At 40.2% G+C, this 26,724-nt stretch overlaps 1 protein-coding gene across 13 annotated transcripts in view; it reads right to left on the bottom strand.

The window, feature by feature from the left end:
• The window catches only part of TEX15 (testis expressed 15, meiosis and synapsis associated), a 153,999-nt gene that overhangs the window by 29,988 nt on the left and 97,287 nt on the right, over positions 1 to 26,724 (bottom strand). For all 13 annotated transcript variants that reach the window (XM_056569470.1, XM_056569449.1, XM_056569483.1 and 10 more), the window contains 2 exons: positions 24,610 to 24,760; positions 9,427 to 15,200 (listed from right to left, as the gene is read on the bottom strand). In XM_056569470.1, coding sequence (XP_056425445.1) covers positions 9,427 to 15,200; positions 24,610 to 24,760 — 5,925 coding nt within the window. The remainder of the gene's footprint in view (positions 1 to 9,426; positions 15,201 to 24,609; positions 24,761 to 26,724) is intronic.

The following is a 26,724-nucleotide window of genomic DNA, read 5'->3' as shown; positions in this document are numbered from 1 at the left end:
CAGTATAGGAGGTAAATGTAGAACTAGCATAATTCTCCCTAATGGGCAGGATAGTTAAAAGTTAGTTAAGCCCGGAATACCCCTTTAATGTCCGTTTGTAAGAGAGTCTTTAGAGTAGTATGAAAATAGCCTTAGTTTAGTATAAACAACCATACTAGTACAACAAAATACCTGTATTAGGGATCTGCCAGTATCAATAATGGGCACTTTTAAGAATGGTTAACCCCTTCAGGACCAGGCCAATTTTGGCCTGAAAGGGGTACTCCGCCCCTAGACATCTTATCCCCTATCCAAAGGATAGGGGATAAGATGTCAGATCGCCGCGGTCCCGCTGCTGGGGACCCCCGGGATCTCCGAGTTCGCTCTGTGCGTAGTGACGGGCGATACAGGGGATGGAGAAGCATGACATCATGGCTCCGCCCCTCGTGACATCACGGCCCGACCCCTTAATGCAAGTCTATGGCGGTCGTCACGCCCCCTCCCATAGACTCGTATTGAAGGGGCGGGGTGTGATGTAACGAGGGGCGGAGCCGTGACGTAACGATGCTCCGGCCCCTGTACTGCCCGTCATTACGTGCAGAGCGAACTCACTCTGTGCAGTAATGACAGCGGGGTGCCGCAGCGGCAATCCCGGGGCTCCCCAGCAGCGGGACCGCGGCGATCTGACATCTTATCCCCTATCCTTTGGATAGGGGATAAGATGTCTAGGGGCGGAGTACCTCGTTAAGGACCAAGGCTCATTTTTCAAATCTGACCTGTCCCACTTTATGTTGTAAAAACAAGCGATTCTGAGATTGTTTGTTCGTGACAAATTGTACTTATTGTTAGTGGTAAATTTTGGTCCATACATTCTGCATTTTTGTGTGAAAAACTCCAAAATTCTGTGAAAAATTAAAAATTTGGCATTTTTGGCATCATCATGTTGGCATCATTTGTTAAATGTCCCTGTTACTTTATTAGGACGTTAAGTGGCTTTGGCAAGTTTGGGAAGTTTGGCATCAAGTTTCAAAATTATTGAGAAAATTTCAAAATCAGATATTTTTATGGACCAGTTCAGATCTGAAGTAGATGAAAGTAGATCTGAAGTAGAATGAAAGCAAAGTGGAAGTGGAAATCAAATTTTTTTAAACTTGCAGATTTATCATTTTGTGACATTTTTTTCTGTAACACAGCAGGTGCTGATAGAGAAATGCAACTAAATATTTAATCCCCTAATTCTGATGTATTTAGGATTGTCCCATGTGTGGCCCCAGAGTGCTCCATGACTCACACACACGCCTCAGACATGAAGGAATTTTCTGTCTTCCTGTTTTTTAGTTAGTTAGTGCCACCCTATTCTGAGATCTGTAACATTTTAAATTTTTCTTTTATTTCTTTTTCTTTTATTATTTTGGAATACATCTGACATTTTGATCACTTTTTATCAAATTTTTACTTAGGCAGGACTAAAGGGGTACTCCACTTGAAAACCTTTTTTTTTTAAATCAACTGGTGCCAGAAAGTTAACCTGATTTGAAAATTACTTCTATTAAAAAATCTTAATCCTTTCAGTATTTTTCAGATGCTGTTATGATCCACAGGAAATTATTTTCTTTTCGCATTTCTTTTCTGGCTGAACATAGTGCTCTCTGCTGACACCTCTGTCCATTTTAGGAACTGTCCAGAGCAGGACAGGTTTTCTATGGGGATTTGCTCCTACTCTGGACAGTTCATAAAATGGACAGAGGTGTCAGCAGAGAGCATTGTGGTCAGGCAGAAAGGAAATTCAAAAAGAAAAGAACTTCCTGTGGATTATAACAGCAGCTGAAAAGTACTGACAGGATTAAGATTTTTTAATAGAAGCCATTTACAAATCTGTTTAACTTTCTGGCACCAGTTGATTTAAAAATAAAATAAAAATGTCTTTCAGTGAAGTACCCCTTTAACAAAACGCAGTAATTTTGTCAAGATTATTCCCTCTTTTTTTGTGTGTTCAGCGTGCGGTATAAATTGCATGATAATTTGATTCTGCAGGTCGGTACGATTATGGCGATACCTCACTTATGTACTTTATTTTATGGTTTATCACATTTATACTATAAAAACTTTTGTTGATAAGAAAAAAATATGTTTGTATGTCAACATTTTCTGAGCCTTAACCTCTTAAGGACCCTTGACGTACGCGTACGTCATGACACCCTGGTACTTAAGGACCCATGACATATGCGTACGTCATGGAGAATTCCGTCCCCTGCCGCGCGCCGGGCGGGGATCGGACCGGGATGCCTGCTGAAATCGTTCAGCAGGCATCCCATGCAAACGCCCAGGGGGGGGGGTATTAAGACCCCCCCCATGCCGGCGATCGCGGCAAATCGCAAGTGAATTCACACTTGCGATTTGCGCAATTCCGGGTCATTACAGATCTATAGTGACCCGGAATATAAGGGGGATCGGGTTGTCTAAGACACCCACGATCCCCCTGAAGGCATAGGAGTGAGGTGGCAGGGGTTCCACCCCTCCTATCCCTGCTATTGGTGGTCTAGACGCGACCACCAATAGCAGATCGGGGGCGGGGGGGTTAACTTTCGTTCTCCCCGTCCTGCCCTCCCACAATAGGCGGGGCAGAACGGGGAACGAAAGGAGACCGGCGCCGAAGATCCACTTACCGATCCGGGCGGGCGACGGAGGCTGCGGGCGACGGAGATCGGCGGTCAGCGATGATGTGCGGCTGGATCCGACGGAAGCCGGTGAGTTGCCTAGCAATATCTGGAGGGTACAGTTTGAGACCATTATACAGTGGTCTCTAACTGTAGCCCTCCAGATGTTGCAAAACTACAACTCCCAGCATGCCCAGACAGCTGTCTGGGCATGCTGGGAGTTGTAGTTTTGCAACAGCTGGAGGGCTACAGTTTGAGACCACTATATAGTGGTCCCTAAACTGTAGCCCTCCAGATCTTGCAAAACTACAACTCCTAGCATGCCCAAAAAACTGTTTGCTGTCTGGGCATGCTGGAATTTGTAGTTGCAAATTTGTGTTGCAAAACTGAAAATCCCAGCATGCACAGACAGCAAACAGCTGTCTCAGCATGCTGGGAGTTGTAGTTGCGTACCTCCAGCTATTGCATAACTACATCTCCCAGCATGCCCTTCGGCGATCAGTGCATGCTGGGAGTTGTAGTTTTGCAACAGCTGGAGGCAGACTGGTTGGAAAATACTGAGTTAGGTAACAGAACCTAACTGAAGGTTTTTCAACCAGTGTGTCTTCAGCTGTTGCAAAAGTACAACTCCCAGCATGCACGGTCTGTCAGTACATGCTGGGAGTTGTAGTTTTGAAACAGCTGGAGGTTTGCTCCCCCATGTGAACGTACAGGGTACATTCACACGGGCAGGTTTACAGTAAGTTTCCAGCTTCAAGTTTGGGCTGTGGCAAATTTTTCGCCGCAGCGCAAACTCCTAGCTGGAAACTCACCGTAACACGCCAGTGCGAATGTACCCTAAAAACACTACACTAACACATAATAAAGAGTAAAACACTACATATACACCCCCTTATACTGTCCCCCCACCAATAAAAATGAAAAACGTATTGTATGGCAGTGTTTCCAAAACAGAGCCTCCAGCTGTTGCAAAATAACAACTCTGAGCCACTGACTACCCAGGCATGCTGGGAATTTAGCAACAGCTGGAGGCACCCTGTTCAGGAATCACTGGCGTAGAATACCCCTATGTCCACCCCTATGCGATCCCTAATTTAGTCCTCAAATGAGCATGGAGCTCTCTCACTTCGGAGCCCTGTCGTATTTCAAGGAAACATTTAAGGGCCACATATGGGGTATCTCCGTACTCGGGAGAAATTGCACAACAAATTTTGGGGGGCTTTTCTCCTTTTACCCCTTATGAAAAGGAAAAGTTGGGGGCTACACCAGCAATTTCTCCTGAGTATGGAAATACCCCAGATGTGGGCGTAAAATGCTCTGCGGGCGCACAACAAGGCTCAGGAGTGAGAGCACACCATGTACATTTGAGGCCTAAATTGGTGATTTGCACAGGGGTGGCCGATTTTACAGCGGTTCTGACATAAACGCAAAAAATAAATGTGTAATAAGTGACCCCATTTTGGAAACTACACCCCTCACGTAATGTAAGAAGGGGTGCAGTGAGCATTTACGCCCCACAGGTGTCTGGCAGATTTTTGGAACAGTGGTCCGTGAAAATGAAAAATGTAATTTTTCATTTGCACAGCCCACTGTTCCAAAGATCTGTCAAACGCCAGTGGGGTGTAAATACTCACTGCACCCCTTATTAAATTCTGTGAGGGGTGTAGTTTTCAAAATAGGGTCACATGTGGGGGGTCCGCTGTTCTGGCACCATGGGGGGCTTTGGAATGGAAGTCAGGGGCCATGTGCATTTACAAACAATTTTTTTCCCAAAAGCTCAATGGCGCTCCTTCTCTTCTGAGCATTGTAGTGCGCCAGCAGAGCACTTGACGTCCACACATGGGGTATTTCCATACTCAGAAGAGATGGGGTTTTAAATTTTGGGGGGCATTTTGTCCTATTACCCCTTGTAATAATTTTTAATTTGAGGGAAAACTAGCATTTTAGTGAAAAAAAAAATAATAATTTACACATCCAACTTTCACGAAAAGTCGTCAAACACCTGTGGGGTGTTAAGGCTCACTGGACCCCTTGTTACATGCCTTGAGGGGTGTAGTTTCCAAAATAGTATGCCATGTGGTTTTTTTTTTTGCTGTCCTGGAACCATAGTGGCTCCCAAAATGGGACATGCCCCCCAAAAACCATTTCAGCAAATTTTGCTTTTCAAAAGCTAAATGTGACCCCTTCTCTTCTGAGCATTGTAGTTTGCCCGCAAAGCATTTTACGTCCTAACATGGGGTATTTCCATACTCAGAAGAGATGGGGTTACAAATTTTGGGGGTCATTTTGTCCTACTATCCCTTGTAAAAAAAAAATAATTTGAGGGAAAACTAGCATTTTTGTGGAAAAAAAATCATTTTCACGTCCAACTTTAACGAAAAGTCATCAAACACCTGTGGGGTGTTAAGGCTCACTGGGCCCCTTGTTACATGCCTTGAGGGGTGTAGTTTCCAAAATAGTATGCCAAAATAGTTTTTTTTTTTTTGCTGTTCTGGCACTATAGGGGCTTCCAAAATGTGACATGCCCCCCAAAAACCATTTCAGAAAAACTCACTCTCCAAAATCCCACTGTCGCTCCTTCCCTTCTGAGCCCTCTACTGCGCCCGTCGAACACTTGACATACACATATGAGGTATTTTCTTACTTGAGAGAAATTGGGTTACACATTTTAGGAAGATTTCTCTCCTTTTACCCCTTGTAAAAATTCAATAACTGGGTCTAAAAGAACATGCCAGTGTAAAAAATGAAGATTTAGAATTTTCTCCTTCAATTTGCTGCTATTCCTGTGAAACACCTAAAGGGTTAACAAACCTTTTGAATGTCATTTTGAATACTTTGAGGGGTGCAGTTTTTATAATGGGGTAATTTGTGGGGTATTTTTAATAAGAAGGCCCTTCAAATCCACTTCAAAACAGAACTGGTCTCTGAAAAATTTTGATTTTGAAAATTTTGTGAAAAATTGGAAAATTGCTGCTATACTTTGAAGCCCTCTGGTGTCTTCCAAAAGTAAAAACATGTCAACTTTATGATGGAAACATAAAGTAGACATATTGTATATGTGAATCAATATATAATTTATTTGGGATATTAATTTTCCTTATAAGCAGAGAGCTTCAAAGTTAAAAAAAAAAAATCAATTTTTTCATAAAATTTTGGAATTTTTCACCAAGAAATTAAGCAAGTATCGACCAAATTTTACCACTAACATACAAAAACAAAAACTTTTTAGGGGCTATATACTACAGAGGAAATGTTTATCTTTTTGGATTTCTCTGATGTCACAACCACAGTGCTCTCTGCTATTCATTTTAGGGACTGTCCAGAGCAGGAGAAAATCCCCATAGCAAACATATGCTGCTCTGGACAGTTCCTAAAATGGACAGCAGATGTCAGCAGAGAGCACCCTTTAATTTAATAGAGCACCCTTTAATACCCCTCTAATTTTTTTTTTGACTGAAAATGTTGTGTGAGGGCACATTAGTTTTGGGATGAGTTGCCATTTTTAGTGATACCATTTAGGGGTACATGATCACTTTTTATTTTAGTTTTACAGATGCCGCATTAACATGAAGCAGTAAATTTGGCAATTTTTTTTTTTTTTCTGTACTGCAGTGTATTATGCCTGACAGTGTAATACTGACAGCTGTCAGTGTTTCACTGACACTCATAGCAGATCAAGCTCTGCCTTGGACAGAGCCTGATCGGCTTCTGTAGCCAGGTAACCAGGGGCCATTCGGTGGTCTCTGATTGCCATGGCTACCAATGAGACATCGCATTGCGGGGTCTCATTGGAGGACAGAGGGAGCTCCCTCCCTCTGTCACCGGCGATCGGTGCTGCGGTCACACTGACTGCAGCACTGAAGATGTTAAAGGGGTACTCCAGTGGGGAAAAAAAATTCAAATCAACTGGCTCCAAAAAGTTAAACAGATTTGTAAATTACTTCTATTTAAAAATATCAACTCTTCCAGTACTTATCAGCTGCATAAACTACAGATATTCTACAGAGAAATTTGTGACATTCTTTCCAGTCTGACAACAGTGCTTTCTGCTGACATCTCTGTCCGTGTCAGGAACTGTCCAGATCAGGAGTTTTTTTCAATGGGGATTTGCTTCTAATCTGGACAGTTCCTGACATGGAAAGAGGTGTCAGCAGAGAGCACTGTTGTCAGACTGGAAAGAACTTCACAAATTTCTCTGTAGTATACAGCAGCTGATAAGTACTGGAAGGCTTCAGATTTTTTAATAGAAGTAACTTACAAATCTGTTTAACTTTCTGGCACCAGTTGATTTGAAAACATTTGTTTTCCCCTTGTTTCTACTGGAGTGCCCCTTTAACTGTCAGTATCGGAGCTCTGCTCCTGACAGTTGCAGCGGGTGCACGGCAATATGCAATTGCCGACTTCCGCCACTGATTACCACCCTCGGCACAGTGATCGTGAATGGACGTGATTGTACGTCCATTTGCGCGAGGTCATGGAAAAAATGGATGTACAATTAGGGGGGTTATGTGACCAGGCACTAGAGCCAAGAAGACGCAAGCTAAAAACCAAAGCAATAGAGAAAACAAGGTCACTTAGACAATCTCTATTCGTGTGAGGAAAGTAAGTCCAACCAGGGCTGCCAGACAGCGCTCACTGATTAGTAAAAAAAATTTCCACTGACTAGACAGATTTATTTGCATGTTTTTTAAGAAAATAGAGTTTAAATATACACTGCTCAAAAAAATAAAATAAAGGGAACACTTAAACAACACACTGTAACTCCAAGTCAATCACACTTCTGTGAAATCACACTGTCCACTCAGGAAGCAACACTGATTGACAATCAATTTCACATGCTGTTATGCAAATAGGACAGACAACAGGTGGAAATTATAGGCAATTAGCAAGACACCCCCAATAAAAGAGTGGTTCTGCAGGTGGTGACCACAGACCACTTCTCAGTTCCTATGCTTCCTGGCTGATGTTTTGGACACTTTTAAATGCTGGCAGTGCTCTCACTCTAGTGGTAGCATGAGACAGATGCTACAATCCACACAAGTGGCTCAGGTAGTGCAGCTCATCCAGGATGGCACATCAATGCGAGCTGTGGCAAGAAGGTTTGCTGCATCTGTCAGCGTAGTGTCCAGAGCATGGAGGCGCTACCAGGAGACAGGCCAGTGTAAAGATGAAAGTAGTTCATACGATTAGTTCATTCAGATATAGGATGTGTTATCTTAGTGTTCCCTTTATTTTTTGAGCAGTGTGCATGTGATATAGTACACATATTCCTAGCAAAAATCCCTGACTAACCTATCCACAGGATAAATGATAAATGTGTGATTGCCCTCAGCAATCTTTCATAGACGTGAATGGTGGAGCAGTCAGGCAAACCCAATACTGCTCCATACACAATGGGCACTTAGGTACCACAGTTCTCTAGATCACTAGGGGCCCTGGTAATTATGTGGACAAATATCATATAATTATCACCTAACCTGTTGCATAGGTGATAAATAATTTTAGTAAACAAAACCCCTTTAACGGTAATGTAAATCAATAGTAAGAAAAATAAATAATCACTGCTCAGGACCCCTCTCTATATGCCAGAATTGTGAACTGCTCTGCTATAGTGGCTTCCTCCCTGGTGGACGCAGTGTATTCATGCATCATTATGTGCATGTAATACATAACTGCATCCATGTACATAAACATTTACGCGTCTGTCTAGATCTGCAGATTAGAAAATCCTTAGTATGTCCAAAAGTCTGTACTATTTTTTTCAGTTAATTTGTTTTTATTGCTCCAATGTACAGTTCTCTGATCTGTGTTCAGTTATAGTGTTTCTGAAGACAAGCTGTTGAATAAGGGGATTCTGAACATTGGCAGAGACCCATGAAGCATTGAAATGGAGACTACATGTTACTAAAAAGTAGGGAATATGCCATTTTCTCAAAAAAAGCTAAAAATAAAAAAAAGGGAACTTCTTTAAAGTTTAAAATGAAATGAATCCAAAGGATAGGGCATAAGAGCTTAATTGTGGGGAGTCTGACCACTGGGATCCCCACAATACTCTGTACAGCATCCTGTCTTTTATCTCCTAATGCAAATTCTGTTTCTCCTTCTTCAGCGCACTGCAGCCTCTACTCTTTGGAGACACTCTGGTGCTGAAGAGAAGTGACAGCCGAGAAGGGACCTGTCGATGCTTGGCTGAATGGGCTGTCACTTTTTTAAAGCAAGAGAGCATCTCCAATGGGGCGGGGGGGGGGGGGGGGGGGGGCGGAGCATTCCAAAAAGAGACGCAGCCTGTGAGATTTGCCTGGAGGAACTCAAGTTGACTTTGAACAGCTAGACAGCAGGTGGAAACCTTGGGGGACATTTATCAATGTTTGCTTATGTATTCCTTTTCTAGTTCTTTTTTTCTTACAATATTTTTGCTTATGTGCAACTTATCAACTGGTTTTAGCCTGTTGATAAATTTCTTTCATAAGCATTTTTTTTTTTTTTGCTTTAATAGTGGCTTCTTCTGCTCCATGTCTGAGCTGGAGTAAGTTTAGTATTTTTTTTTCATGTGATGCGCCTTTCGCACTTGATAAATCTCTGACCACTGCAAGTCAAAAATTACTTTTTGCTTTGGTAAGCAAGTTTCTTTTTTTTTTTTTGCTTAGGGCACTGCACAATCAAAAAGTCGCACAAAAAATAGAGTAGTCACACATGCGACTTTTTTGCGACAATTTTAAGCAAAAAAAACCTACTAAATGCTTTGATAAATGTCCCCCCTTGTTTTCAGATATAGTTACAAAACACAAACCTTTTGCTTTTTGCAGCTGGGAGAAGTAGGGTCCTCTGCAGAAATATTGCCACTTTTCCTGGGGGATTGACTATGCAGGATTTGTTCTTCATCATGGTTTTGTCTTTTTAAGGCTTGTCTATTCTTCTTCTTATTATGTAGTACATTGCAAGCAATGAAATCAAATGTTGATATACCTGGCTTGAATACTAAAGCTTTTGTGATTTCAATTGTTTTCATTATTTTCATTGTATGTGCTGATTTCCCTAAATCCTTCTTTGGGGTAGACATTAAAACTCCAAGATATTCAGATAACTGGTTGTAATTGTGATCTAGTTCTGTTAGTGAGTTTCCATAATGTAGAGAAACAACAAATGGAGAAAAATGTATGTAAGTGGCGATTACAGGCTTAGACTTCATGAAGTTTTTGAGTTCTGAAAGCTCTGAAAGTTCTCTTGTCATTATCTGAAATGCATAGGTGTAATTAACAGAATTTGAACAATTGGAAATTACTTCCAGTTCTGATTTAATTTCTGATATTGTGCTCTCTATAATATCTAATGCACTAGCCATGATGTTTTCTGTATAAAAGGATTGCACTCTATATTGGTTGTGTATCAGATCTGAGAATAGAGAAGTATCATACCAAAGTAAACCCCTGGTTGTCACTTGGCCATTTTTCGAAGCCACTAGACAATTAAGGAAGTGTAATGTTTCATATGTCATTGCTAAGTCAATATATGCTTCAACAGCTTCAGGCTTTAAAAGAGTGGTATATTTGTCATGTCTGTCAGCCATATCTACAACATTGGTCTCTTGAATTATGACTTCATCCACAATGCATTCCTGTAAGATCTGGAAACATTTAGTCTGAAATTCAAGATGCTGATGGCAGAATTGAATCATCTTCTCCAACACACCAGGCTCGGAACCAAGAGCTTGGTCAATGATTTTTCCAAATAAGAACACATTCTGGTTACCAAAGAATTCTAAACTTATGTGATGGTTGAAGATCTCACTTGAAGAGCACTTTTTGGTATCAACTGGTTGCTCACATTGGGCACAATAAACTTCATATAATTTTGACAAAGCAATGCTGTTTATTTGGCTAGTTAACTCCTTAGTAATAGTTCTTTGACCACCATATTGTTTTCTTTCATTAAAAGCCATAACTTTGGCTGCATCAAAGAGCAAGTGTTCAATACCAAAAAGTGAAAGCTGTATACTTCTAGATACAGAGGTCTTAATGTGCTCAATTTTTGCAGATATAACTTCCAGCAGAGAGAGTGCATGCTCCTTCTTTCCTTCATCACACTTAGGAAGGGTAAAAAAAGATCTTATGATCTCTAAAGTGCTATTTTGCAAGGCTTTTAGGTCATCTATTGTATCTCCAAGATATACTCCACAGGTGAAAGGAACAGAAAGTGCAAATGCGGCATGGTCATAGTTATTCTCTAGAACATCTTCACATTCTTGCAGTTCTCTCTTGTACTTCAGATACACATAATAACAGCTATCCTTTTCATTAATTGTCTGTAGAAACTCAGAAAGTTGAGTATAATGATTCTCTAGTGTAGTTAATGAGTTAAGTTTCAGCTTTTCTTGAAAGGTTAAATAAAAATTAGATTGCTGTTGAAAGCCAGATTTTCCTGTAAGAAGTTCTGGATACAGGGATCTGTCGTACCATAAAAGACTTCGAAATGTAGGCAATCCTTCCATATAATGCATCCTATTCTCAACATATTGGCTAGTTTCAATCATCATTTGCAACTCAAGAAATGTCTCTACAGCTTGGGGTTTCAAAGTACACTTGAAACATGTTTTTAGATTTTCTCTAACAAACAATCTTCTGTCCACTATTACATCTTTCAAAGCACAGTGTTGCATTTTCTCAAAAGCTTTAATGAAAGCAGGGATCATTTTCTGGCACATCAGTTGGTATTCTTGCAATGCTTGTAAGGAATCGGTCTCGCTGGCTTTTTGCAAAAGTTTTGATAATTTTCTCAGTAATAAACTTGAATTTGTTGCACTTTTTGTTGTAATACATGCAAATTCTTTCAATTTTTTTCCTTTAAGTCGATTCTTTTCATTAATTGTGTGTGATTTTTTACTTAAACTTTTAGATACTAATATGGTGAGGGATGAACTCTGCTTTTTTATTTGAGAAAACATTAGTTTTGAAGAGAATCTCTTTTTTTGTCCACCGTCCTCTTTTATAGAGTCTTCATAAGTTGTTTTGCAACTTACTATATGCTTTTCTTTGCCATCAGAAGGTGATTTCACAGAAGGGACCACTGGCATAGCATTTTCTTTATCTGACACAGTAATACTGGTAATGCTAGAACTGTCTTCAGGAGTAACTGGGGAGGGCATGGTAACTTTGTAAGGAGTCAAAAGTGACATTTTTGTAGCTGAATTGCTATTTACTTTGGCCTGCTGGGAATCTTGCACAAACGCTCCATTAATCATCACTTGAGTTGATTCTGTTAGACATTTTCTGTCTGTGGTTGGGCCCTTCTGTATCTCAGCAACTTTCAAAATTTTAAAGGAATCTTCTGTCTGTACAATTTGACTGCTTGTACTTTCAACCTGTTTTGAATTTACCTCTTTCCCATTAACGGTAAGATGTTCCTGTACACTGCAGGATTTGGCCATATTTTTTCTCTTTCCAGATTTTGCCACAAGCTGCAGAGATTTTTTAACTCTCTTATGTGCCTTTCTTAAGTGCAGTATAGCTCGGTCTAATCTTTTGGATATGCGCTTGTTCTTACACAAAGGTATTTCGTCAGACAACATACCTAAAACAACTTTAATATTTTCTTCTGACTGAGAGAACTTGTGAATTCTTCTAGTAGACTTTTTAATAAGCACTGAAGTTAGCCTTTTTTTATTTAGTCTCTTCTTTATTGTGGGAATATCAATTTTGTGCAAGGCTTTATTTAATGGAACTGGGCTACAGGTGACTGCTGTGTCATGTGACTCAACACTGTTATCCACTTTTAATGAGAGCGTCTCAAGGTTGTCATTTTTATTTTCTTGTAAAATTGGAGTGTCTGTCTGAATAGAATCCGTTATTTGGTGATCTTGAGTTAAATCATTAAAATCCTCAAATGTATTACATGTTACTTCTTTTGATGGACCTATTTCTTCAACTATGTTTTTGATATAACCACCTGCACACTTATAATGATTGTTTGTTATATTAATTTCCATATCAGGAAATATTCTCAATCCACTTGGCTCTTTTATTTGTCTTAAGGAGCTGCTCTGTAATGTTCCTATTGCTGTATTTACTTTCTCAAGGTCCATTCCAAAAATACCATTCCAGTCGATACGGTTTTCTAATTCAGTTACAAAACATAAATCTTCAACCAACACATCTTCACATGTGTTTCTTGGAAATGCCAACGTTTGGTTTCTAATTTTCTTTGTATGTGAAGCTTGTATTGCCTTGTCTATAAAAACATCTTTGACAGATTCACCTAAACCAGTACTAGGCATGTCTGTTTTTGAAGGACTCATTACAACTGGACTAGTTTGACTTGGTTGTAAATTTTTTCCCCTCACGCTGATCTCGCTATTGATTTTGTTTGACAAATGTAAAACAACACTGTCCTTTACGTTCATAGTTTTTGGCTTTGTACCATCACTTAAGACAAATCCATAACTGTCATTACAATTATCTAATGTTCTAATTTTAGGTTTACCATTAGTTACTTTTTTATATTTCTCAGTTTTCTCTCTAACACCTTTAGGCACATAGAATTCATGCCTTTCCCTTTCAGGAGGCTTCTTCAAACTGCAGTTCTCTTTGGCTTTCTGATATTTTATCTCTTCATTAGGTGCTGCAGTAGAGACAAGTTTACGTGTACTGGAAGATTCATCAATACTTGTGGGTTTCTTATCATTAAGTGCTATATTTATTTCAGAGGTGGCCTTCTGGTAATTTTTAACTGGTTTAAATTGGTTGTTATTATTCTGTATTACTTTTTCACTCCTAGAGTGTGGAGCAACTTTATATTTTTTAGCTTTCTCTGGACTATATGATCTTCGTTTCAAACTAGTAACATACTCATTGTTTTTCTTTAGAAGTTTTGTTTTGCTGACTGCTGATGAACTATGCTTTAGAGAATGTTTTTTGGATTGGAGACACTGTTCTTTGTAATAGTCAAGTAAACTAGATGTCCTTACAATCGCTTTATTTTTAAGCATTGTATGTTGAGACCTGGGCCTCCGAACATCAGATTTCCCTCTGTTTATACTGGTTTCCTTAATGCTGTTCAACATATTTAGAGAAAAACTGCATGTATGTGGTAAAGATACAAATTCCTTATCTTTTTTTTCCCTTTCACATGACATAAAGGATGCACTTGCAGTAGATTTGACTTGTGGATTTGTTTTATTAACAATGCACTGATTGATTTCAGATTTATCTTCATCTGTTTTTGTAGTACAATTTAATGTATTAAGACACACAGATTCAGATACTTGAGTCTTAGTTTCCTTATTTTTATCCTTAAATGGCAAAAATTTTGCCCATGCAGAATCTTCGATTTTTAGCTTTTCATTTTGAGAAACATTTGTGTCACTTTCAGTTTCTCCTCCATTTTCAATGGTTTCCTTAGAGTATCCTAGTGACGATAAATCAGATAAAACAGTTTGCTGAATTTTTTCAGCCCTCAGTGCTACTTTGTAGGGCATATCATTTCTGGATATTTTCTTGAAAAGCACTGGTTTCTCTTCACCAGATATTTTTGGTAACAACTTAAGCCCTAAATCTCTTTCCTTTCCATTGAATGGCAAATATATATCCCTTGCAGTATTTGTGTTTTTTAGTTTTAGATTTTGAGACAAGCTTCCGTTGTCTTTAGATAATTTCTGTCCATTTTCATTGGTTTCCTTAGTATAGTCTAATGACCTAAAATCAAATACACATGTTTGTTGACTTCTTGAACATATTTGGTTAAGTTTATCATTGCTGTGTTGTTGTTTGGGAAGCAATGCTTTCTCCTTACAAGATGCATTTGATAACAAGGCAATCCCTGGTTCTCTTTCCCTTATATTTAATGAAAAATATGCTGTGTCTTTGTTATTTGGGTTTGGATTGTGAGACATGCTGTCTTCAGATTGTACTATGTCTTCTCTGGTTTCATTAGTGCAGTTCAATGAATTAAGTGACATGGAAACAGCAAATTCAGTTTCTGGCTTTTCTTCAATTCCTAACTTATTTAAAGTGGGTTCACATAAATGGTCTTCATCAGAAAGACCTATATCAGTTCCCTTTTCACTGCAGGTCAAGAATGATGAATATTTATTTAATTTCTTCACACATGATCCAGTCATGACAATGCTATTATAAACACGCCTTTCTTCAAAACTGAGGTATAATGTTGATTGATTCATATTGTCATTCAGGTTCGACTGACCAACTGGTTTTAAAGTTTCCTGATCACATCGTTTTAATAGCCTTGGATCTTTCATTGATTTTGATGTTATTACCATGCATGACTTTATTAGACTTTCTAAAGCAACATTACAATGCTGTTGAAGGGATATGCTTAGATCAGGTAGAGCAATATTATTTTGGAACAAAGGCAATTTCTCAATAACCCCAAAACCTTGTTCTGTTTTTATACCAGGAACAGTAGGAGCCTCTTTATCCAAGACATTGCTCTGCACTGTTTCTATTCCACATGTTTGTACCAGTGGTGGACGAACACTTTTAAATATAACCATGGCATCTTTGCCTTTTCCAATTCGCTTGGCCACTGTGCAGTTTGCAAGTTTAGAGTTTCCTGTATAGTAAGAAAACAGAACAAATAAAATAATATTAATGTTTTGCAGATAATGATTTAACATATTTTCATTTTTTTTTTTTTAAAGGTAAGGCTACAGTCACAAGTCATGTTCACTGCCTCATATACATTTTCAGCTCAAATATAAGGGTCAATTGAGGCACAATCCTGTTTTCGATCAAGTAATTACTATATCACAATTACTATAGAAAGTATATTTCTAAACAAAATATGATCCATCTCGGGGGAAAGAGGGGGGTGAATGATGTGGCCGGCAGATGTACAGAAGCATGAGACCACTGAGGTCTTCTGCTTCAGTGCTGGGGCTTCTGCAGGGGGATGCAGTGGGGGCCTGGGCCCCCTACTGGGGTATTGGCTGTACACCCTGACGGTGACCCTGTGTACAAGGTAGGGCCGGCACATAACCCTGGTTGTCCCCTATTGGGAGTGTTTTGTCCCCAATTGTTCCCTATTGGGAGTGTTTTGTCCCCAATTGTTCCCTATTGGGAGTGTTTTGTCCCCTATTGAGAGTGTTTTGTCCCCTATTGAGAGTGTTTTGTCCCCTATTGGGTGTGTCCGCGTCCGCTATTAGGAATGTCCCCTATTCGGAAGGTGCAAATACATTAAGTCTTATGGGACTCTGCCGGAGAATTAAAAACTGTCCACTATTTGGAGCAGTCCCCTATTGGGAGGTGTCCACTAAGGGAGATTTTACTGTATAAGTGTGTATATATATATATATATATATATATATATATATATATATCTCATAAATTGGCCATGTTATATAGAGACCCAATATAGTAATAAATTGTACAAAACAATGTTACAAACTTACCGGTCCACACTCCTGAGGCATTAATGTCTGGTCTGCAGTGCCCTGGCGACCAGCCCTTGTAATGGCAGGGCTGGTCTGCTTATGGGAGAACGAGGACATCAGGCCAATCAGGACCAGTGCCAGCATTCCATGCTTACACAGCCCAGCATAATTAAATGGGCAGCTGCTAACCACAGGTGCCAGTGATTTATTTCTCTTGACTGTCTTCAGCATTGTTAGAACATTCTCTTCTGTGTTTTCCTTGAGTTTTTGACCCCCTACCTTGCTCCTTCTGACCATCGCAACTTGGATTGTGATTGGACGATATATGACCTCCTGTTGTGACCTGGCTAGAACTAAGGTTGTCAAGATCCGGAGTGGTATGCAGGGATGACACAGGTAGTGGATCCTCTATGTCAGTGAGGTGATGGCGTGGGCCATACCAGGGGAACAGAATCTAAGGGGTTACTGGTTTTCACCAGAGCCCCCCGCAAGGCGGGATGGACTTGCTGCGGCAGGTAACCCCCAGGTCGTTCCACCCAATAGCGACTCAACCTCACTGACTGCTGAGTCAGGCGTGGTACACAAGGACTAGGCAAAAGGCAAGGTCAGACGTAGCAGAAGGTCAGGGCAGGCGGCAACGGTTCGTAGTCAAGGGCAATGGCAAGGGTCTGGATACACAGGCAATGGACACACAGGAACGCTTTCACTGGCACAAGGCAACAAGATCCGGCAAGGGCAGGAAGGGGAAGTGGATATTTATAGGTTCTGCAATGATTGGGCCAGGCACCAATTAGTGGTGCACTGGCCCTTTAAATTTCAGCAAGCCAGCGCGCGCGCACCCTAGGGAGCGGGGCCGCGCGTGCCGGGAGGAAGCTGATGGAGGCGTGAGGTGAGTGACATGGGGCGCGATCCGAGAGCGGGCACGTCCCGTGTCTCGGATCAAGTCCCCTCCGGTGACAAGGGAGCAGCGCTCGCGGTCAGCGGTGCTGACGGGAGCGCTGCAAGCAGAGGCACGCCGTGAGCGCTCCGGGGAGGCAGCGGGACCTGGAGCGCTCGGCGTGACAGTACCCCCCCCCCCCCTTGGGTCTCCCCCTCTTTTTGGGCCACAATTCTCCCAATCCACCCCCAATTTTTTTTTTTACCTCGGACGACCTTGGAGGCGAGGATTTCCTTGACGGAGAAGACATCAGAGGAGCCAGAGATAGGAGCAGGAACAGTGACCTTGGGAGAAAAGCGGTTAAGTAACGAGAGGTTTTTAGAAGAGAAACATGGAAAGAGTTAGGAATACGAAGAGAAGGGGGAAGATGAAGCTTATAGGAGACAGAATTGATTTGATTCTTGATTTCAAAAGGCCCGAGGTACCGAGGACCAAGCTTGTAGCTAGGGACACGGAAACGGATGTATTTGGCGGAGAGCAATACTTTGTCACCGGGGGCAAAAACAGGAGGAATTCTTCTCTTTTTATCGGTATGTCTCTTCATGCGAAATGAGGCCAGTAGGAGCAACTTTTGAGTTTAAGTAGGTGTAAGTTTTGTTTGGGAGTTACCATGGTGACCCTTACTTGTTATAAACACACCTCTTCCTTAACGTCATCAAGCACCTGCCTAACGAAGCGCTTCGGCGCGATACCGGCCTGTCGCACAGCTTGAATACCCCCGCATATTCCATCCTGCTCCCCTGTCTGTAATCTCCTTTTCATGGTGATATGAAATAAACGAAGTCCCTGCACTACTATACTGGTGAGTTGCTCTGCTTCATCTCTTTACATTGGAATAATTTACAAATCTGTTTAACTTTCTGGAGCCAGTTGATATATAAAAAAAAGTTTTTTCCTGGATAACCCCTTTAAGTGCTTTGTGGATGATATCCTGGTGGTCTGGGAGGGCCATTTCGGGACTTCGTTGGATATCTCAATCACACCAATCAGGTAAATATGACTTTTACATACCAATACAGTAATCTTATTTTAGAATTTTTGGATATGAGTTATCCATCGAAGATAACAAAATTGTTACCTAAGGCTTCAGGAAAGGCATAGCAAAAAATGCCTTGCTACATTATCTAAGTTCCCATCCCAAGAAGATGAAGGACAGTATCCCGTACAGTCAGTTAATCAGACTGAAACGCGTTAATTACAGACAGGATACATTTTTACAGCAGTCTGAAGATCTTAGTAATCGGTTCCACGCTAGGGGTTATCCCATTGATATTGTCAAAAAAGCATTTACTAGAGCTAAACAAAAACCAAGGAGGGAGCTAATGTCTAACAATAGGAATAAAGAGAGTAAGGGTGAAAAATTTGTTTTCTCCTTCTGTAATTCACCCATGAATAGCACTCTATCCAATATCATCCATCGCAACTGGTATATTTTAGAACAGGCCCAGGATATTAATAAGATAGCTATCAATCGTCCGATCATCACATTTAAAAAAATTTTTACTCTGGGCGACTACATAAAAAAATACAGCAAAGAAAACAAAGAAACAACAGACTGATTGGCTAACAGATAGGAGACCACAGGGTAATTTCAAAAGTGGGCATTGTTCGATGTGCGAACATAATCTCAGCAAGTGTACGTTTAGACTGGGCCCCAAAACAATACAAATTAGACGGTTGATAACATAACCACATTTGTTATATACTGCCTGATTTGTCCTTGCGGACATTTTTATACTGGCAAAACAAAGAGGAGGTTGTTTGAAAGAATAAGAGAACACGCAAGTCAATTGTAACTGGGAAAGGGGTGCCCAGACTTATAACACATATAAGAGAGGTCCACGGAGGAGAATTTAAATGTATAAAATTTGCCAGATTAGAAAGAATTGAAACAAATGAGAAGGGAGGAGATGGGCACAGGACGTTGCTCCAAAGGGAAGCTCGCTGGATAGCAGAGCTCGATGCAATACCTGCATTAGGCTTGAATGAGAGAAGCGAGTTTTCAGCCTTTCTTTAATGTTCAAGGTTCGACCCTTTAATGTTTTTATGTATTACACATGGTTTTATATCTTATTACTTTAAACACTAATATGCATTTGGTCTATATAAAGAGGCATTACCTGCAAACATGCTGTCAATTCCGGGCCTGAAGAAACGCCGGGGCTCTGCTATACCTTCTGCCCTGCCATTGACATCGACCCGTCGACAGTGACGATTGTATTGTCACTGTCCCGGGAGAAGGGCTGCCTGTGTACAGATTGGTTAAGAGTTTCATACCCAGGGGCACATGTCATAGACAGCCAGAGGTTATAAATATATCTCCAAGCCACAATAAGGGGGGCGCATGGGAAAACAGAGGCCAGCAGTAGTTATCATGTAAAAAAATGCCAGCAAGAGGCATAATGTAATAATATAGACTTCTAGAAAATAAGGGGGCGTATGGGAAATGGGAAGATAGCATTTGTAATAATATAGTCTTCTTGAAAAGAGAGGGGCCTTCATGGAAGGACAATAAGACATAAAGGTATGGGATAATAAGCCTTCACCTGAAGGTTACCTGAGGGATGAGGCCATGAGAAGCCAGATAGGTCTTGTCAGATGCAGCCATACACAGTATGTGATACGACTGTACAGTAACTATACATTGGCTTCCTATGATTGCATCTTTTTCTCTTCTTTCCCATTACTTAAGAGCTAGAGATCTCCCTTACCACATATATCTCTAGTGTAATATTAATTCTTATTTAATTAAGATTATTTTATAATGTGGATTAAATTATATCAATTAGAATGCTTGGTGAAAAGATCTTTCCCTAATCTTCAGGTTGTAGAATACGGAGTACTCTCCCTTCTTCTGCAGAGAACAGGGCTTTTTCTGTGCATATAAGTGCATTCACATGATGTATATAACATAGTCTTATTTTTCACCATCTAATTGACATAACAAAAATATATTCACAAGAAAACTTTTTTTTAAAAGGGTATTCCAGGATTTTCGTTTATTTGACTATGCTACAGTGGATGTAAAGTTAGTGTAGATAATATAGTGTCTGTACCTGTGTGTGACGGTGGTCTCGTAATTCTTCTGTGATTCCCGCCCAATATTTATTTTGAACAGCAAACAAAATTACTCAGGTCTCAGGTTTTCCCAGGCTGCAGTGTGCCCGAGACATGACATCACTCTGCAAAGGGAGCATGTCCTGCTTCAATGGGTGTAGCGACCGCTGGTGGGAGACAGATCATTCTGCAACTAATTGTATTTGTGCAACAGCTGGAGGAACCCTGGTTAAAAAATACTGGTCTTTTGAATGGAATGCAGCTCATTTGTGTTTCAATGGGTGGGGTGGCTGATGTGTAGGAGGGAGGAAAGTGACCTTACCACTTTCAAACCAGAAACTATGGGATTTGTAGATTGAGAGAACGAACTTCAACAGGAAATACCCTGATGCTCTGTACTCCTAAATAAGAAGTGTCACTGATGAGGCCACCAATTTTCTGCAGTGATGCAGTGAAAAATTAACTGCTCCTGTAACATTGGAGTGCTGACCACATGCAGAATGGGGGATCAGCGCAGGAAAGGAGGCCAGGTAAGTAACAGTTTATTTTTTAAAGGATGACAACCCCTATTGGAAAGGGCTAACATAAAACCTGGGCACTACCAAGAAATTCTTAGACACCGTGGCCTGTCAAGCCCTGGCCTAAAGTGTCTACATCTGACCGTGAATTGTTAGAGAAGGACATATCAGAAATTAAGGTTTGTGACACCATTCAACACCTTCAATCCAACAAAGATCCGGGATCAAACAGACTGCCTGCAGAATATTACAAATTACTTTCGACATCCACCATATCTCTCAATAACGACCATAAGGCTAAGTTTCTACTTGTTTTTTTGTGCTGCATTTTTTTGGGTAGAAAAAAACGCATGAAAAAAAAACGCCAGTGCAATTTCCTGAATCTGGCATTTTTTCTGGTGTTTTTTCTTGCGTTTTTTCATTTATGTGGAAATTGTACGTTGGCAGTTTTTTTTTTTTGGTACCCAAAATTTGTTGGGTACCAAAAAAAAATTATAAAGAATGTAGCAGTGATGGAAAATTTTTAATTAAACGAAAGGTTTATATTTTATAACAAAATTTTTATTATTTTTAAATAAAGTGTGTGTGTTTCACTTTTTTTCTCTATTTTTTTTTACATTCTTTAGGTAGTACTACTACTCCCAGCATGGAACAGACTGTTCCATGATGGGAGTAGTAGTACCTGTACTATAGACAAATAGCCCCGGGTGTCAGTCCTGACACCCGATGCGATCGTCCATAATATAGCAGAGATGCGGAGCGAGCGAGCCAGTGATGTGAATAGAACATCACTCATTCATATTTTCCACCAAGAGCTGTGATTGGCCGAATGGTTGCAGCCAATCACAGCTCTGAGGGAAATATGAATGAGTGAGTGGTCGGCCGGAGTATAGGGAATATGCGAGCGATGTATAGAGCGCCTCCATCTCTGCTATAGACAGGACGATCGCATCGGGTGTCAGTAGTGATACCCGCTGTGATCTTTCCTTAACTGCAAGTACTACTACTCCCAACATGGAGCACACTCTGCTCCATGCTGGGAGCTGTAGTACCTGCATTAATAGACAGATCGCAGCAAGTGTAACTTCTGACACCCGCTGCGATTTGTCTATTAATGCAGGTACTACAGCTCCCAGCATTGAGCAGAGTGTGCTCCCTGTTGGGAATAGTACCTGCAGTTAAGGAACGATCACAGCGGGTATCACTACTGTGTATAGATGCGGCCGCTCTTCTATGGTCCCCTGCACTGACAAATATATATACACATATTCCTATTTTACATAGAGAGCTGTGATTGGCTGGAATCATCGGGCCAATCACAGCTCTCTGCGGGAAATATGAAAAGGTGTATATATACGTCAGTGCAGGGGACCAAAGAAGAGCGGCCGGCCGCATCTATAAATTATACAGGAGGATCGCAACGGGTGATCTGTCAATTAGTACAGGTACTACAGTGTGTTCCATGCTGGGAGTAGTAGTACTACGTAAAAAAATGTTAAAAAATAAAGAAAAAAGTGGAAAAACACACACACACACACACACTACATTTTTATTATTGTCGGCTACACTTTTAGGTCCCAACACATAAATTGATCCCTGTTTAAAATGTAATAAAAATTTTATTATAAAAAAGATACATTTCGTTAGATACAATTTTTTCCTTCACTACTGTATCTTTTTTTATTTACATTTGTTAATCATACCCTACGAAATTTTATAAAAAAATGGTATCTTCATCACTTTTTTGGATCGCTATAGTCCAAAAAAGAATAAAAACCGCCTGCAAAAATGCCAAAGTTAAAACCCACATATCGTTTTTCTTGGCGTTTTATCACTCCAATAGGCTTTTATGGGAGAAAAACGCCACAATTTTGACAAAAAAATCACCAGTGGCTCAACATGCTGCGATTACCAAGGATCTGAAAAACGGCAAAAAAGAGTGAAATAAAACTAAAGTGAAAAACGCCAAGTGGAATAAGAATTTAGCGATTTCTCATTGATTTACAGCTAACATCTGGCTGCAGAGTTTTTTGGCCGAAAAAACGCCATGCAGCAGAACTGGCATTTTTCTTGGCGTTTTTCCAAATGAAAAAAAACAAGTGGAAACCTAGCCTAAGGGTGCACCCTGTCCTGCTAGCTTCTTTAATTATAGAACCGTTCTTATTCCTGAACTGGGAAAGACTATTTCACAATTGAAACAGGACTACAAAATACTAATATTCTAGCTGATAGATTACAACCTATGCCCAATATTTCACAATTCCAAGACATAAACACACCACTAATTGCAAAAGTCAGACCATTGTGGCAACTCTACAATTTCCTGGAAAAATTGCTATTTTTATTAGGTATAAATTGGCTGAAAACCTCTATCTGTAACGAAGAGAAAACCAGACAATTCTTTGAAGTCCTGGAAGTAAGTTTTATTACTACTACTCTTCTCAGGAGAGTTCAACTACAAATTAAAAATCACTTAAGCTGGACTTTATAATCTTGTATACTGACTAAGGGTATATTCATATGTGCATATGTTTGCAGCAGATCTGCTGATTTAATTCTGCAGATTTTTATGCCTATTGACTTCAATGGGTTGCAAAATCTGCTACAGCAGATCTGCAGCAGAAAATACGCACATGTGAACGTACCGTGTGCTGTCTGTAGTAGGTGCTCCTCTCTGAGAGGCAGGACGCCGGGCCTGAAATTAGACCCTCCGCAATCGGACACTTGTCGGACTACCCTTTAAAGGAAAACGGTCACCCGCACTATAACCCAATACACCGGGTTATAGTGCGGGTGAATAAGAAATCGATGCGGGGTCTCGGACTGCTATACCTACCTGCAGTCCGGAGCCCCGATCCTCTGAAGGTACCCCTCTTGCAGAGCTGACTAGCGCTCTGGAGACGGGCCCGCCAGCTAGATTTAACTATTCATAAGCGCCGGTCACGTGAGTGTTCAGTAGGCACGATCGCTCACGTGACCAGCGCTTATGAATACTTAAAGCCAGCCGGCAGGCCTGCCTCCAGAGCACAAGTCAGTGCTGGAAGAGGGGGACCTTTAGAGGAATGGAGTGCCGGACTGCAGGTAGGTATAGCAGTCCGAGACCCCGCATCGGCCTCCTGTTCACCCGCACTATTATATAGGGTTATAGTGCGGGTAAACGGGTGACTGTTTTCCTTTAACTCTGTTAAACTCTTTTTCTTGATAACCCATTTAATGCTATATCTACAATGATGATTTTTCTTTTTTTTATATTGTTCTTGTTTTACTATTGTTTTATGGAAAATAAAATAATATTAAACAGTTAAAAAATATTCAAAAAGACATAGGGTATGTTTACACAGGGTTTTGATACAAAAATGTTAAGCAGAAAATCTGCAACAAATTGAGGGACTTTTGTTGCACATTTGCTGCTGATTTTTGTACGGACTATGGTAATGCTGTAGAAGGAAAAGAAAATTAACAATATATTTTAAACCAGCAGATGCATATTTTGCCAGGATTCCACAGCATTTCTGCAGTAAAAGCCAAACAACTGCAAATTTATTGCACATTTTGCACTCAATGAGAAAACGCTGTATATATTCTGTAGATTTAAAATCCCTACTATGGGGCAATTTGTGTGAAAATATATTAAACTGTGGGGGAGATTTATCAAAACCAGCGCAGGGGGACAGTGAAGCAGTTGCCCATAAACACCAATCATATTGCCTGAAAAGGCCTCTGAAAAATAAAAGCAGCAATCTGGTTGCTATGGGAAACTGTTCCACTGAACTTTTTCACTGGTTGTGAAATAAATCTCCGCCAGTGTGTGGTTGAAATTTCTAGAAATCCTCTCCACTTTACAGCTACTGTGATGTGCTGCGGATTTTCCACACATGAAAAGTCTGCAGAATATCTGTAAGGTATCTGTCCTTTATGAACATACACTTAAAAACAGAATACATCTACTACACTTTCTTTAAATATAGATACGGTGACTAAAAAGTTTTTTACATTACTAATCTTGCAACCTTTGTGGCATTTATAAAACTATCCAATGTAATGAACATGAAATAAGTGAAGTCAGCACTAGCATACCTGGAGGAACATGTTTGGATGGGAGCCGTGCTTGTACAGAAGCTGTAACAGCTTTCTTGACTATAAAAGTTGCATCAACTGCAGCAATCGGAAGACACTGTCTTGGAGTTTTCACAGGCTTAAAGCTGCTATCATATTCATACACGTAAATCTGCAGAATATACAAATACCAGTTTTAGCTACTATCCTGTTACGTGAAAGGCACAATGAAGGTCCATGTTTGCTTACATAGAACTGACAAATATAAAGAAACAAATTATTTAAAAACTTCACAGGCTTTATTAACATCCACATTGTGGTTTCCATTGTAAGTAGAAACCACAATGTGAAGTTAATTGCTACTGGTGCCAGAATACCACCAATAACTAGCAATGGGGTCTTGTTAGGTTCTACTTAGGCATCTAATGTCCCCAACTGAGCCTTCTATGCACAATGAACATAATTTTATGATAGTCTGACTTCTGGTGCTAAATTTAAAGTGTACCTGTGGTTTCAAAAGATTATTATTATTTTTTTTTTTTTTTATAAACCTGCATTGTTTTGTTAGATTAACCCTTCAGTGGTGACAAGGTGATTTTTGGTCTCTCACTGCTGTTATTGAGGCTCTGAGAGCCCCTTCCATAGTGCACAGCTATTAATCATTCCCTGTATTCCGGGGGGCGGGACTAGAGATGATAGTAGTCCACATGCACAGACTTCCTTCCTTGCCTAGCTAATCACAGCACAGCATTTTCCTCTCAGCTATGCCACGACATTGGCATTGCAAAGAACACAAGATAAACCCCACTCCCACTTCCTGTACTTTTCCTGATCTAGCTGTTACTAGAGACAAATTTCCCTGATGGCAGCAGGTCTCAGGAGTGAGACCCAGTGTCATTGGTCCCTTAGCACCTGTACTACTATACCATCATGAATCTGTTCCATGATGGAAATAGAATAGCGCTGATTGAAATACAAAGTACCTAAAACAAAAAGTTTAAAAAGTTAGTAAAATACATTATACCAAAAGAAACCAGAAAATGGCTAACAGTCACAGCTGGTTCACATTACATATAACCACCAACAAAATAGAACCAGACTGTGTTAAATATATAAATTTGATTTATTAACATATATGCAAAAAATATATGACATACATTTAAAAATGGAAAGAATAAAATACGGCACTAGGGTCACAACCGCAGAAGATTGGAGACGGCAGGATGGAGGTCAATACATGGAATACATAGTACCGTATGCAGGGAAAATGGGCACAGTATCTTAGTAATACAAAACATGTGGGACTGGTTACCAAAGGTAGTTAAAGAATAAATAATGTTACATTTCAAGAAGTGAAACCAATATACCACAAAAGTAATAATATAACCTGTTAAAAAACATGGAAAAGCTAACAGATGTTAGACAAACCACATAAAAGGTCCTCCTGCCATGCAGACACACACCTGCCAGCTCATACCCCAAGGTATTACTAAGATACTGTGCCCATTTTCCCTGCATACGGTACTATGTATTCCATGTATTGACCTCCATCCAGCCATCTCCAATCTTCTGCGGTTGTGACCCTAGTGCCGTATTTTATTCTTTCCATTTTTAAATGTATGTCATATATTTTTTGCATATATGTTAATAAATCGAATTTATATATTTAACACAGTTTGGTTCTATTTTGTTGGTTATTAGTAAAATACATACATTATAACGGAAAATACATACGCATTACACAATATAAATTATTTAATAGCTGTCGAAAATATAAAAATAGTGGAAATATATAATTAATTACCTGCCCCGATTCCGATAATTGTTTCCTGCTTTCCAATAAAAAAGCAAAAAAAATAATTGTTTCCTACAAACTTCTGCATCCCTACTGCATCATTCCCTACGAAATTCATAAAAAACACAAGGAGGTCTTCTTAAGTGACGGGGTGCCCTTTCTTTTCTTTTTGTTTCTGTGCATGCGCAAGTGAATGTGAGTACTTGTGTCTCTGTGCTGGGTATGCTCTGTGGTTTGGGGGGGGGGGGGGGGAGAGGGATAAACCCTGCCATGTTGTAGTATTTGCATATCTGTGTAGTAGTATTTGCATATCTGTGCTTCTTTATGTTTTGTCTTCTTGA

Source organism: Hyla sarda, chromosome 1, assembly GCF_029499605.1.
Source record: "Hyla sarda isolate aHylSar1 chromosome 1, aHylSar1.hap1, whole genome shotgun sequence".
Taxonomy (NCBI): domain Eukaryota; kingdom Metazoa; phylum Chordata; class Amphibia; order Anura; family Hylidae; genus Hyla; species Hyla sarda.
Note: the sequence above shows the minus strand (reverse complement) of the source record. Positions and strands in the feature narration are given on the sequence as shown.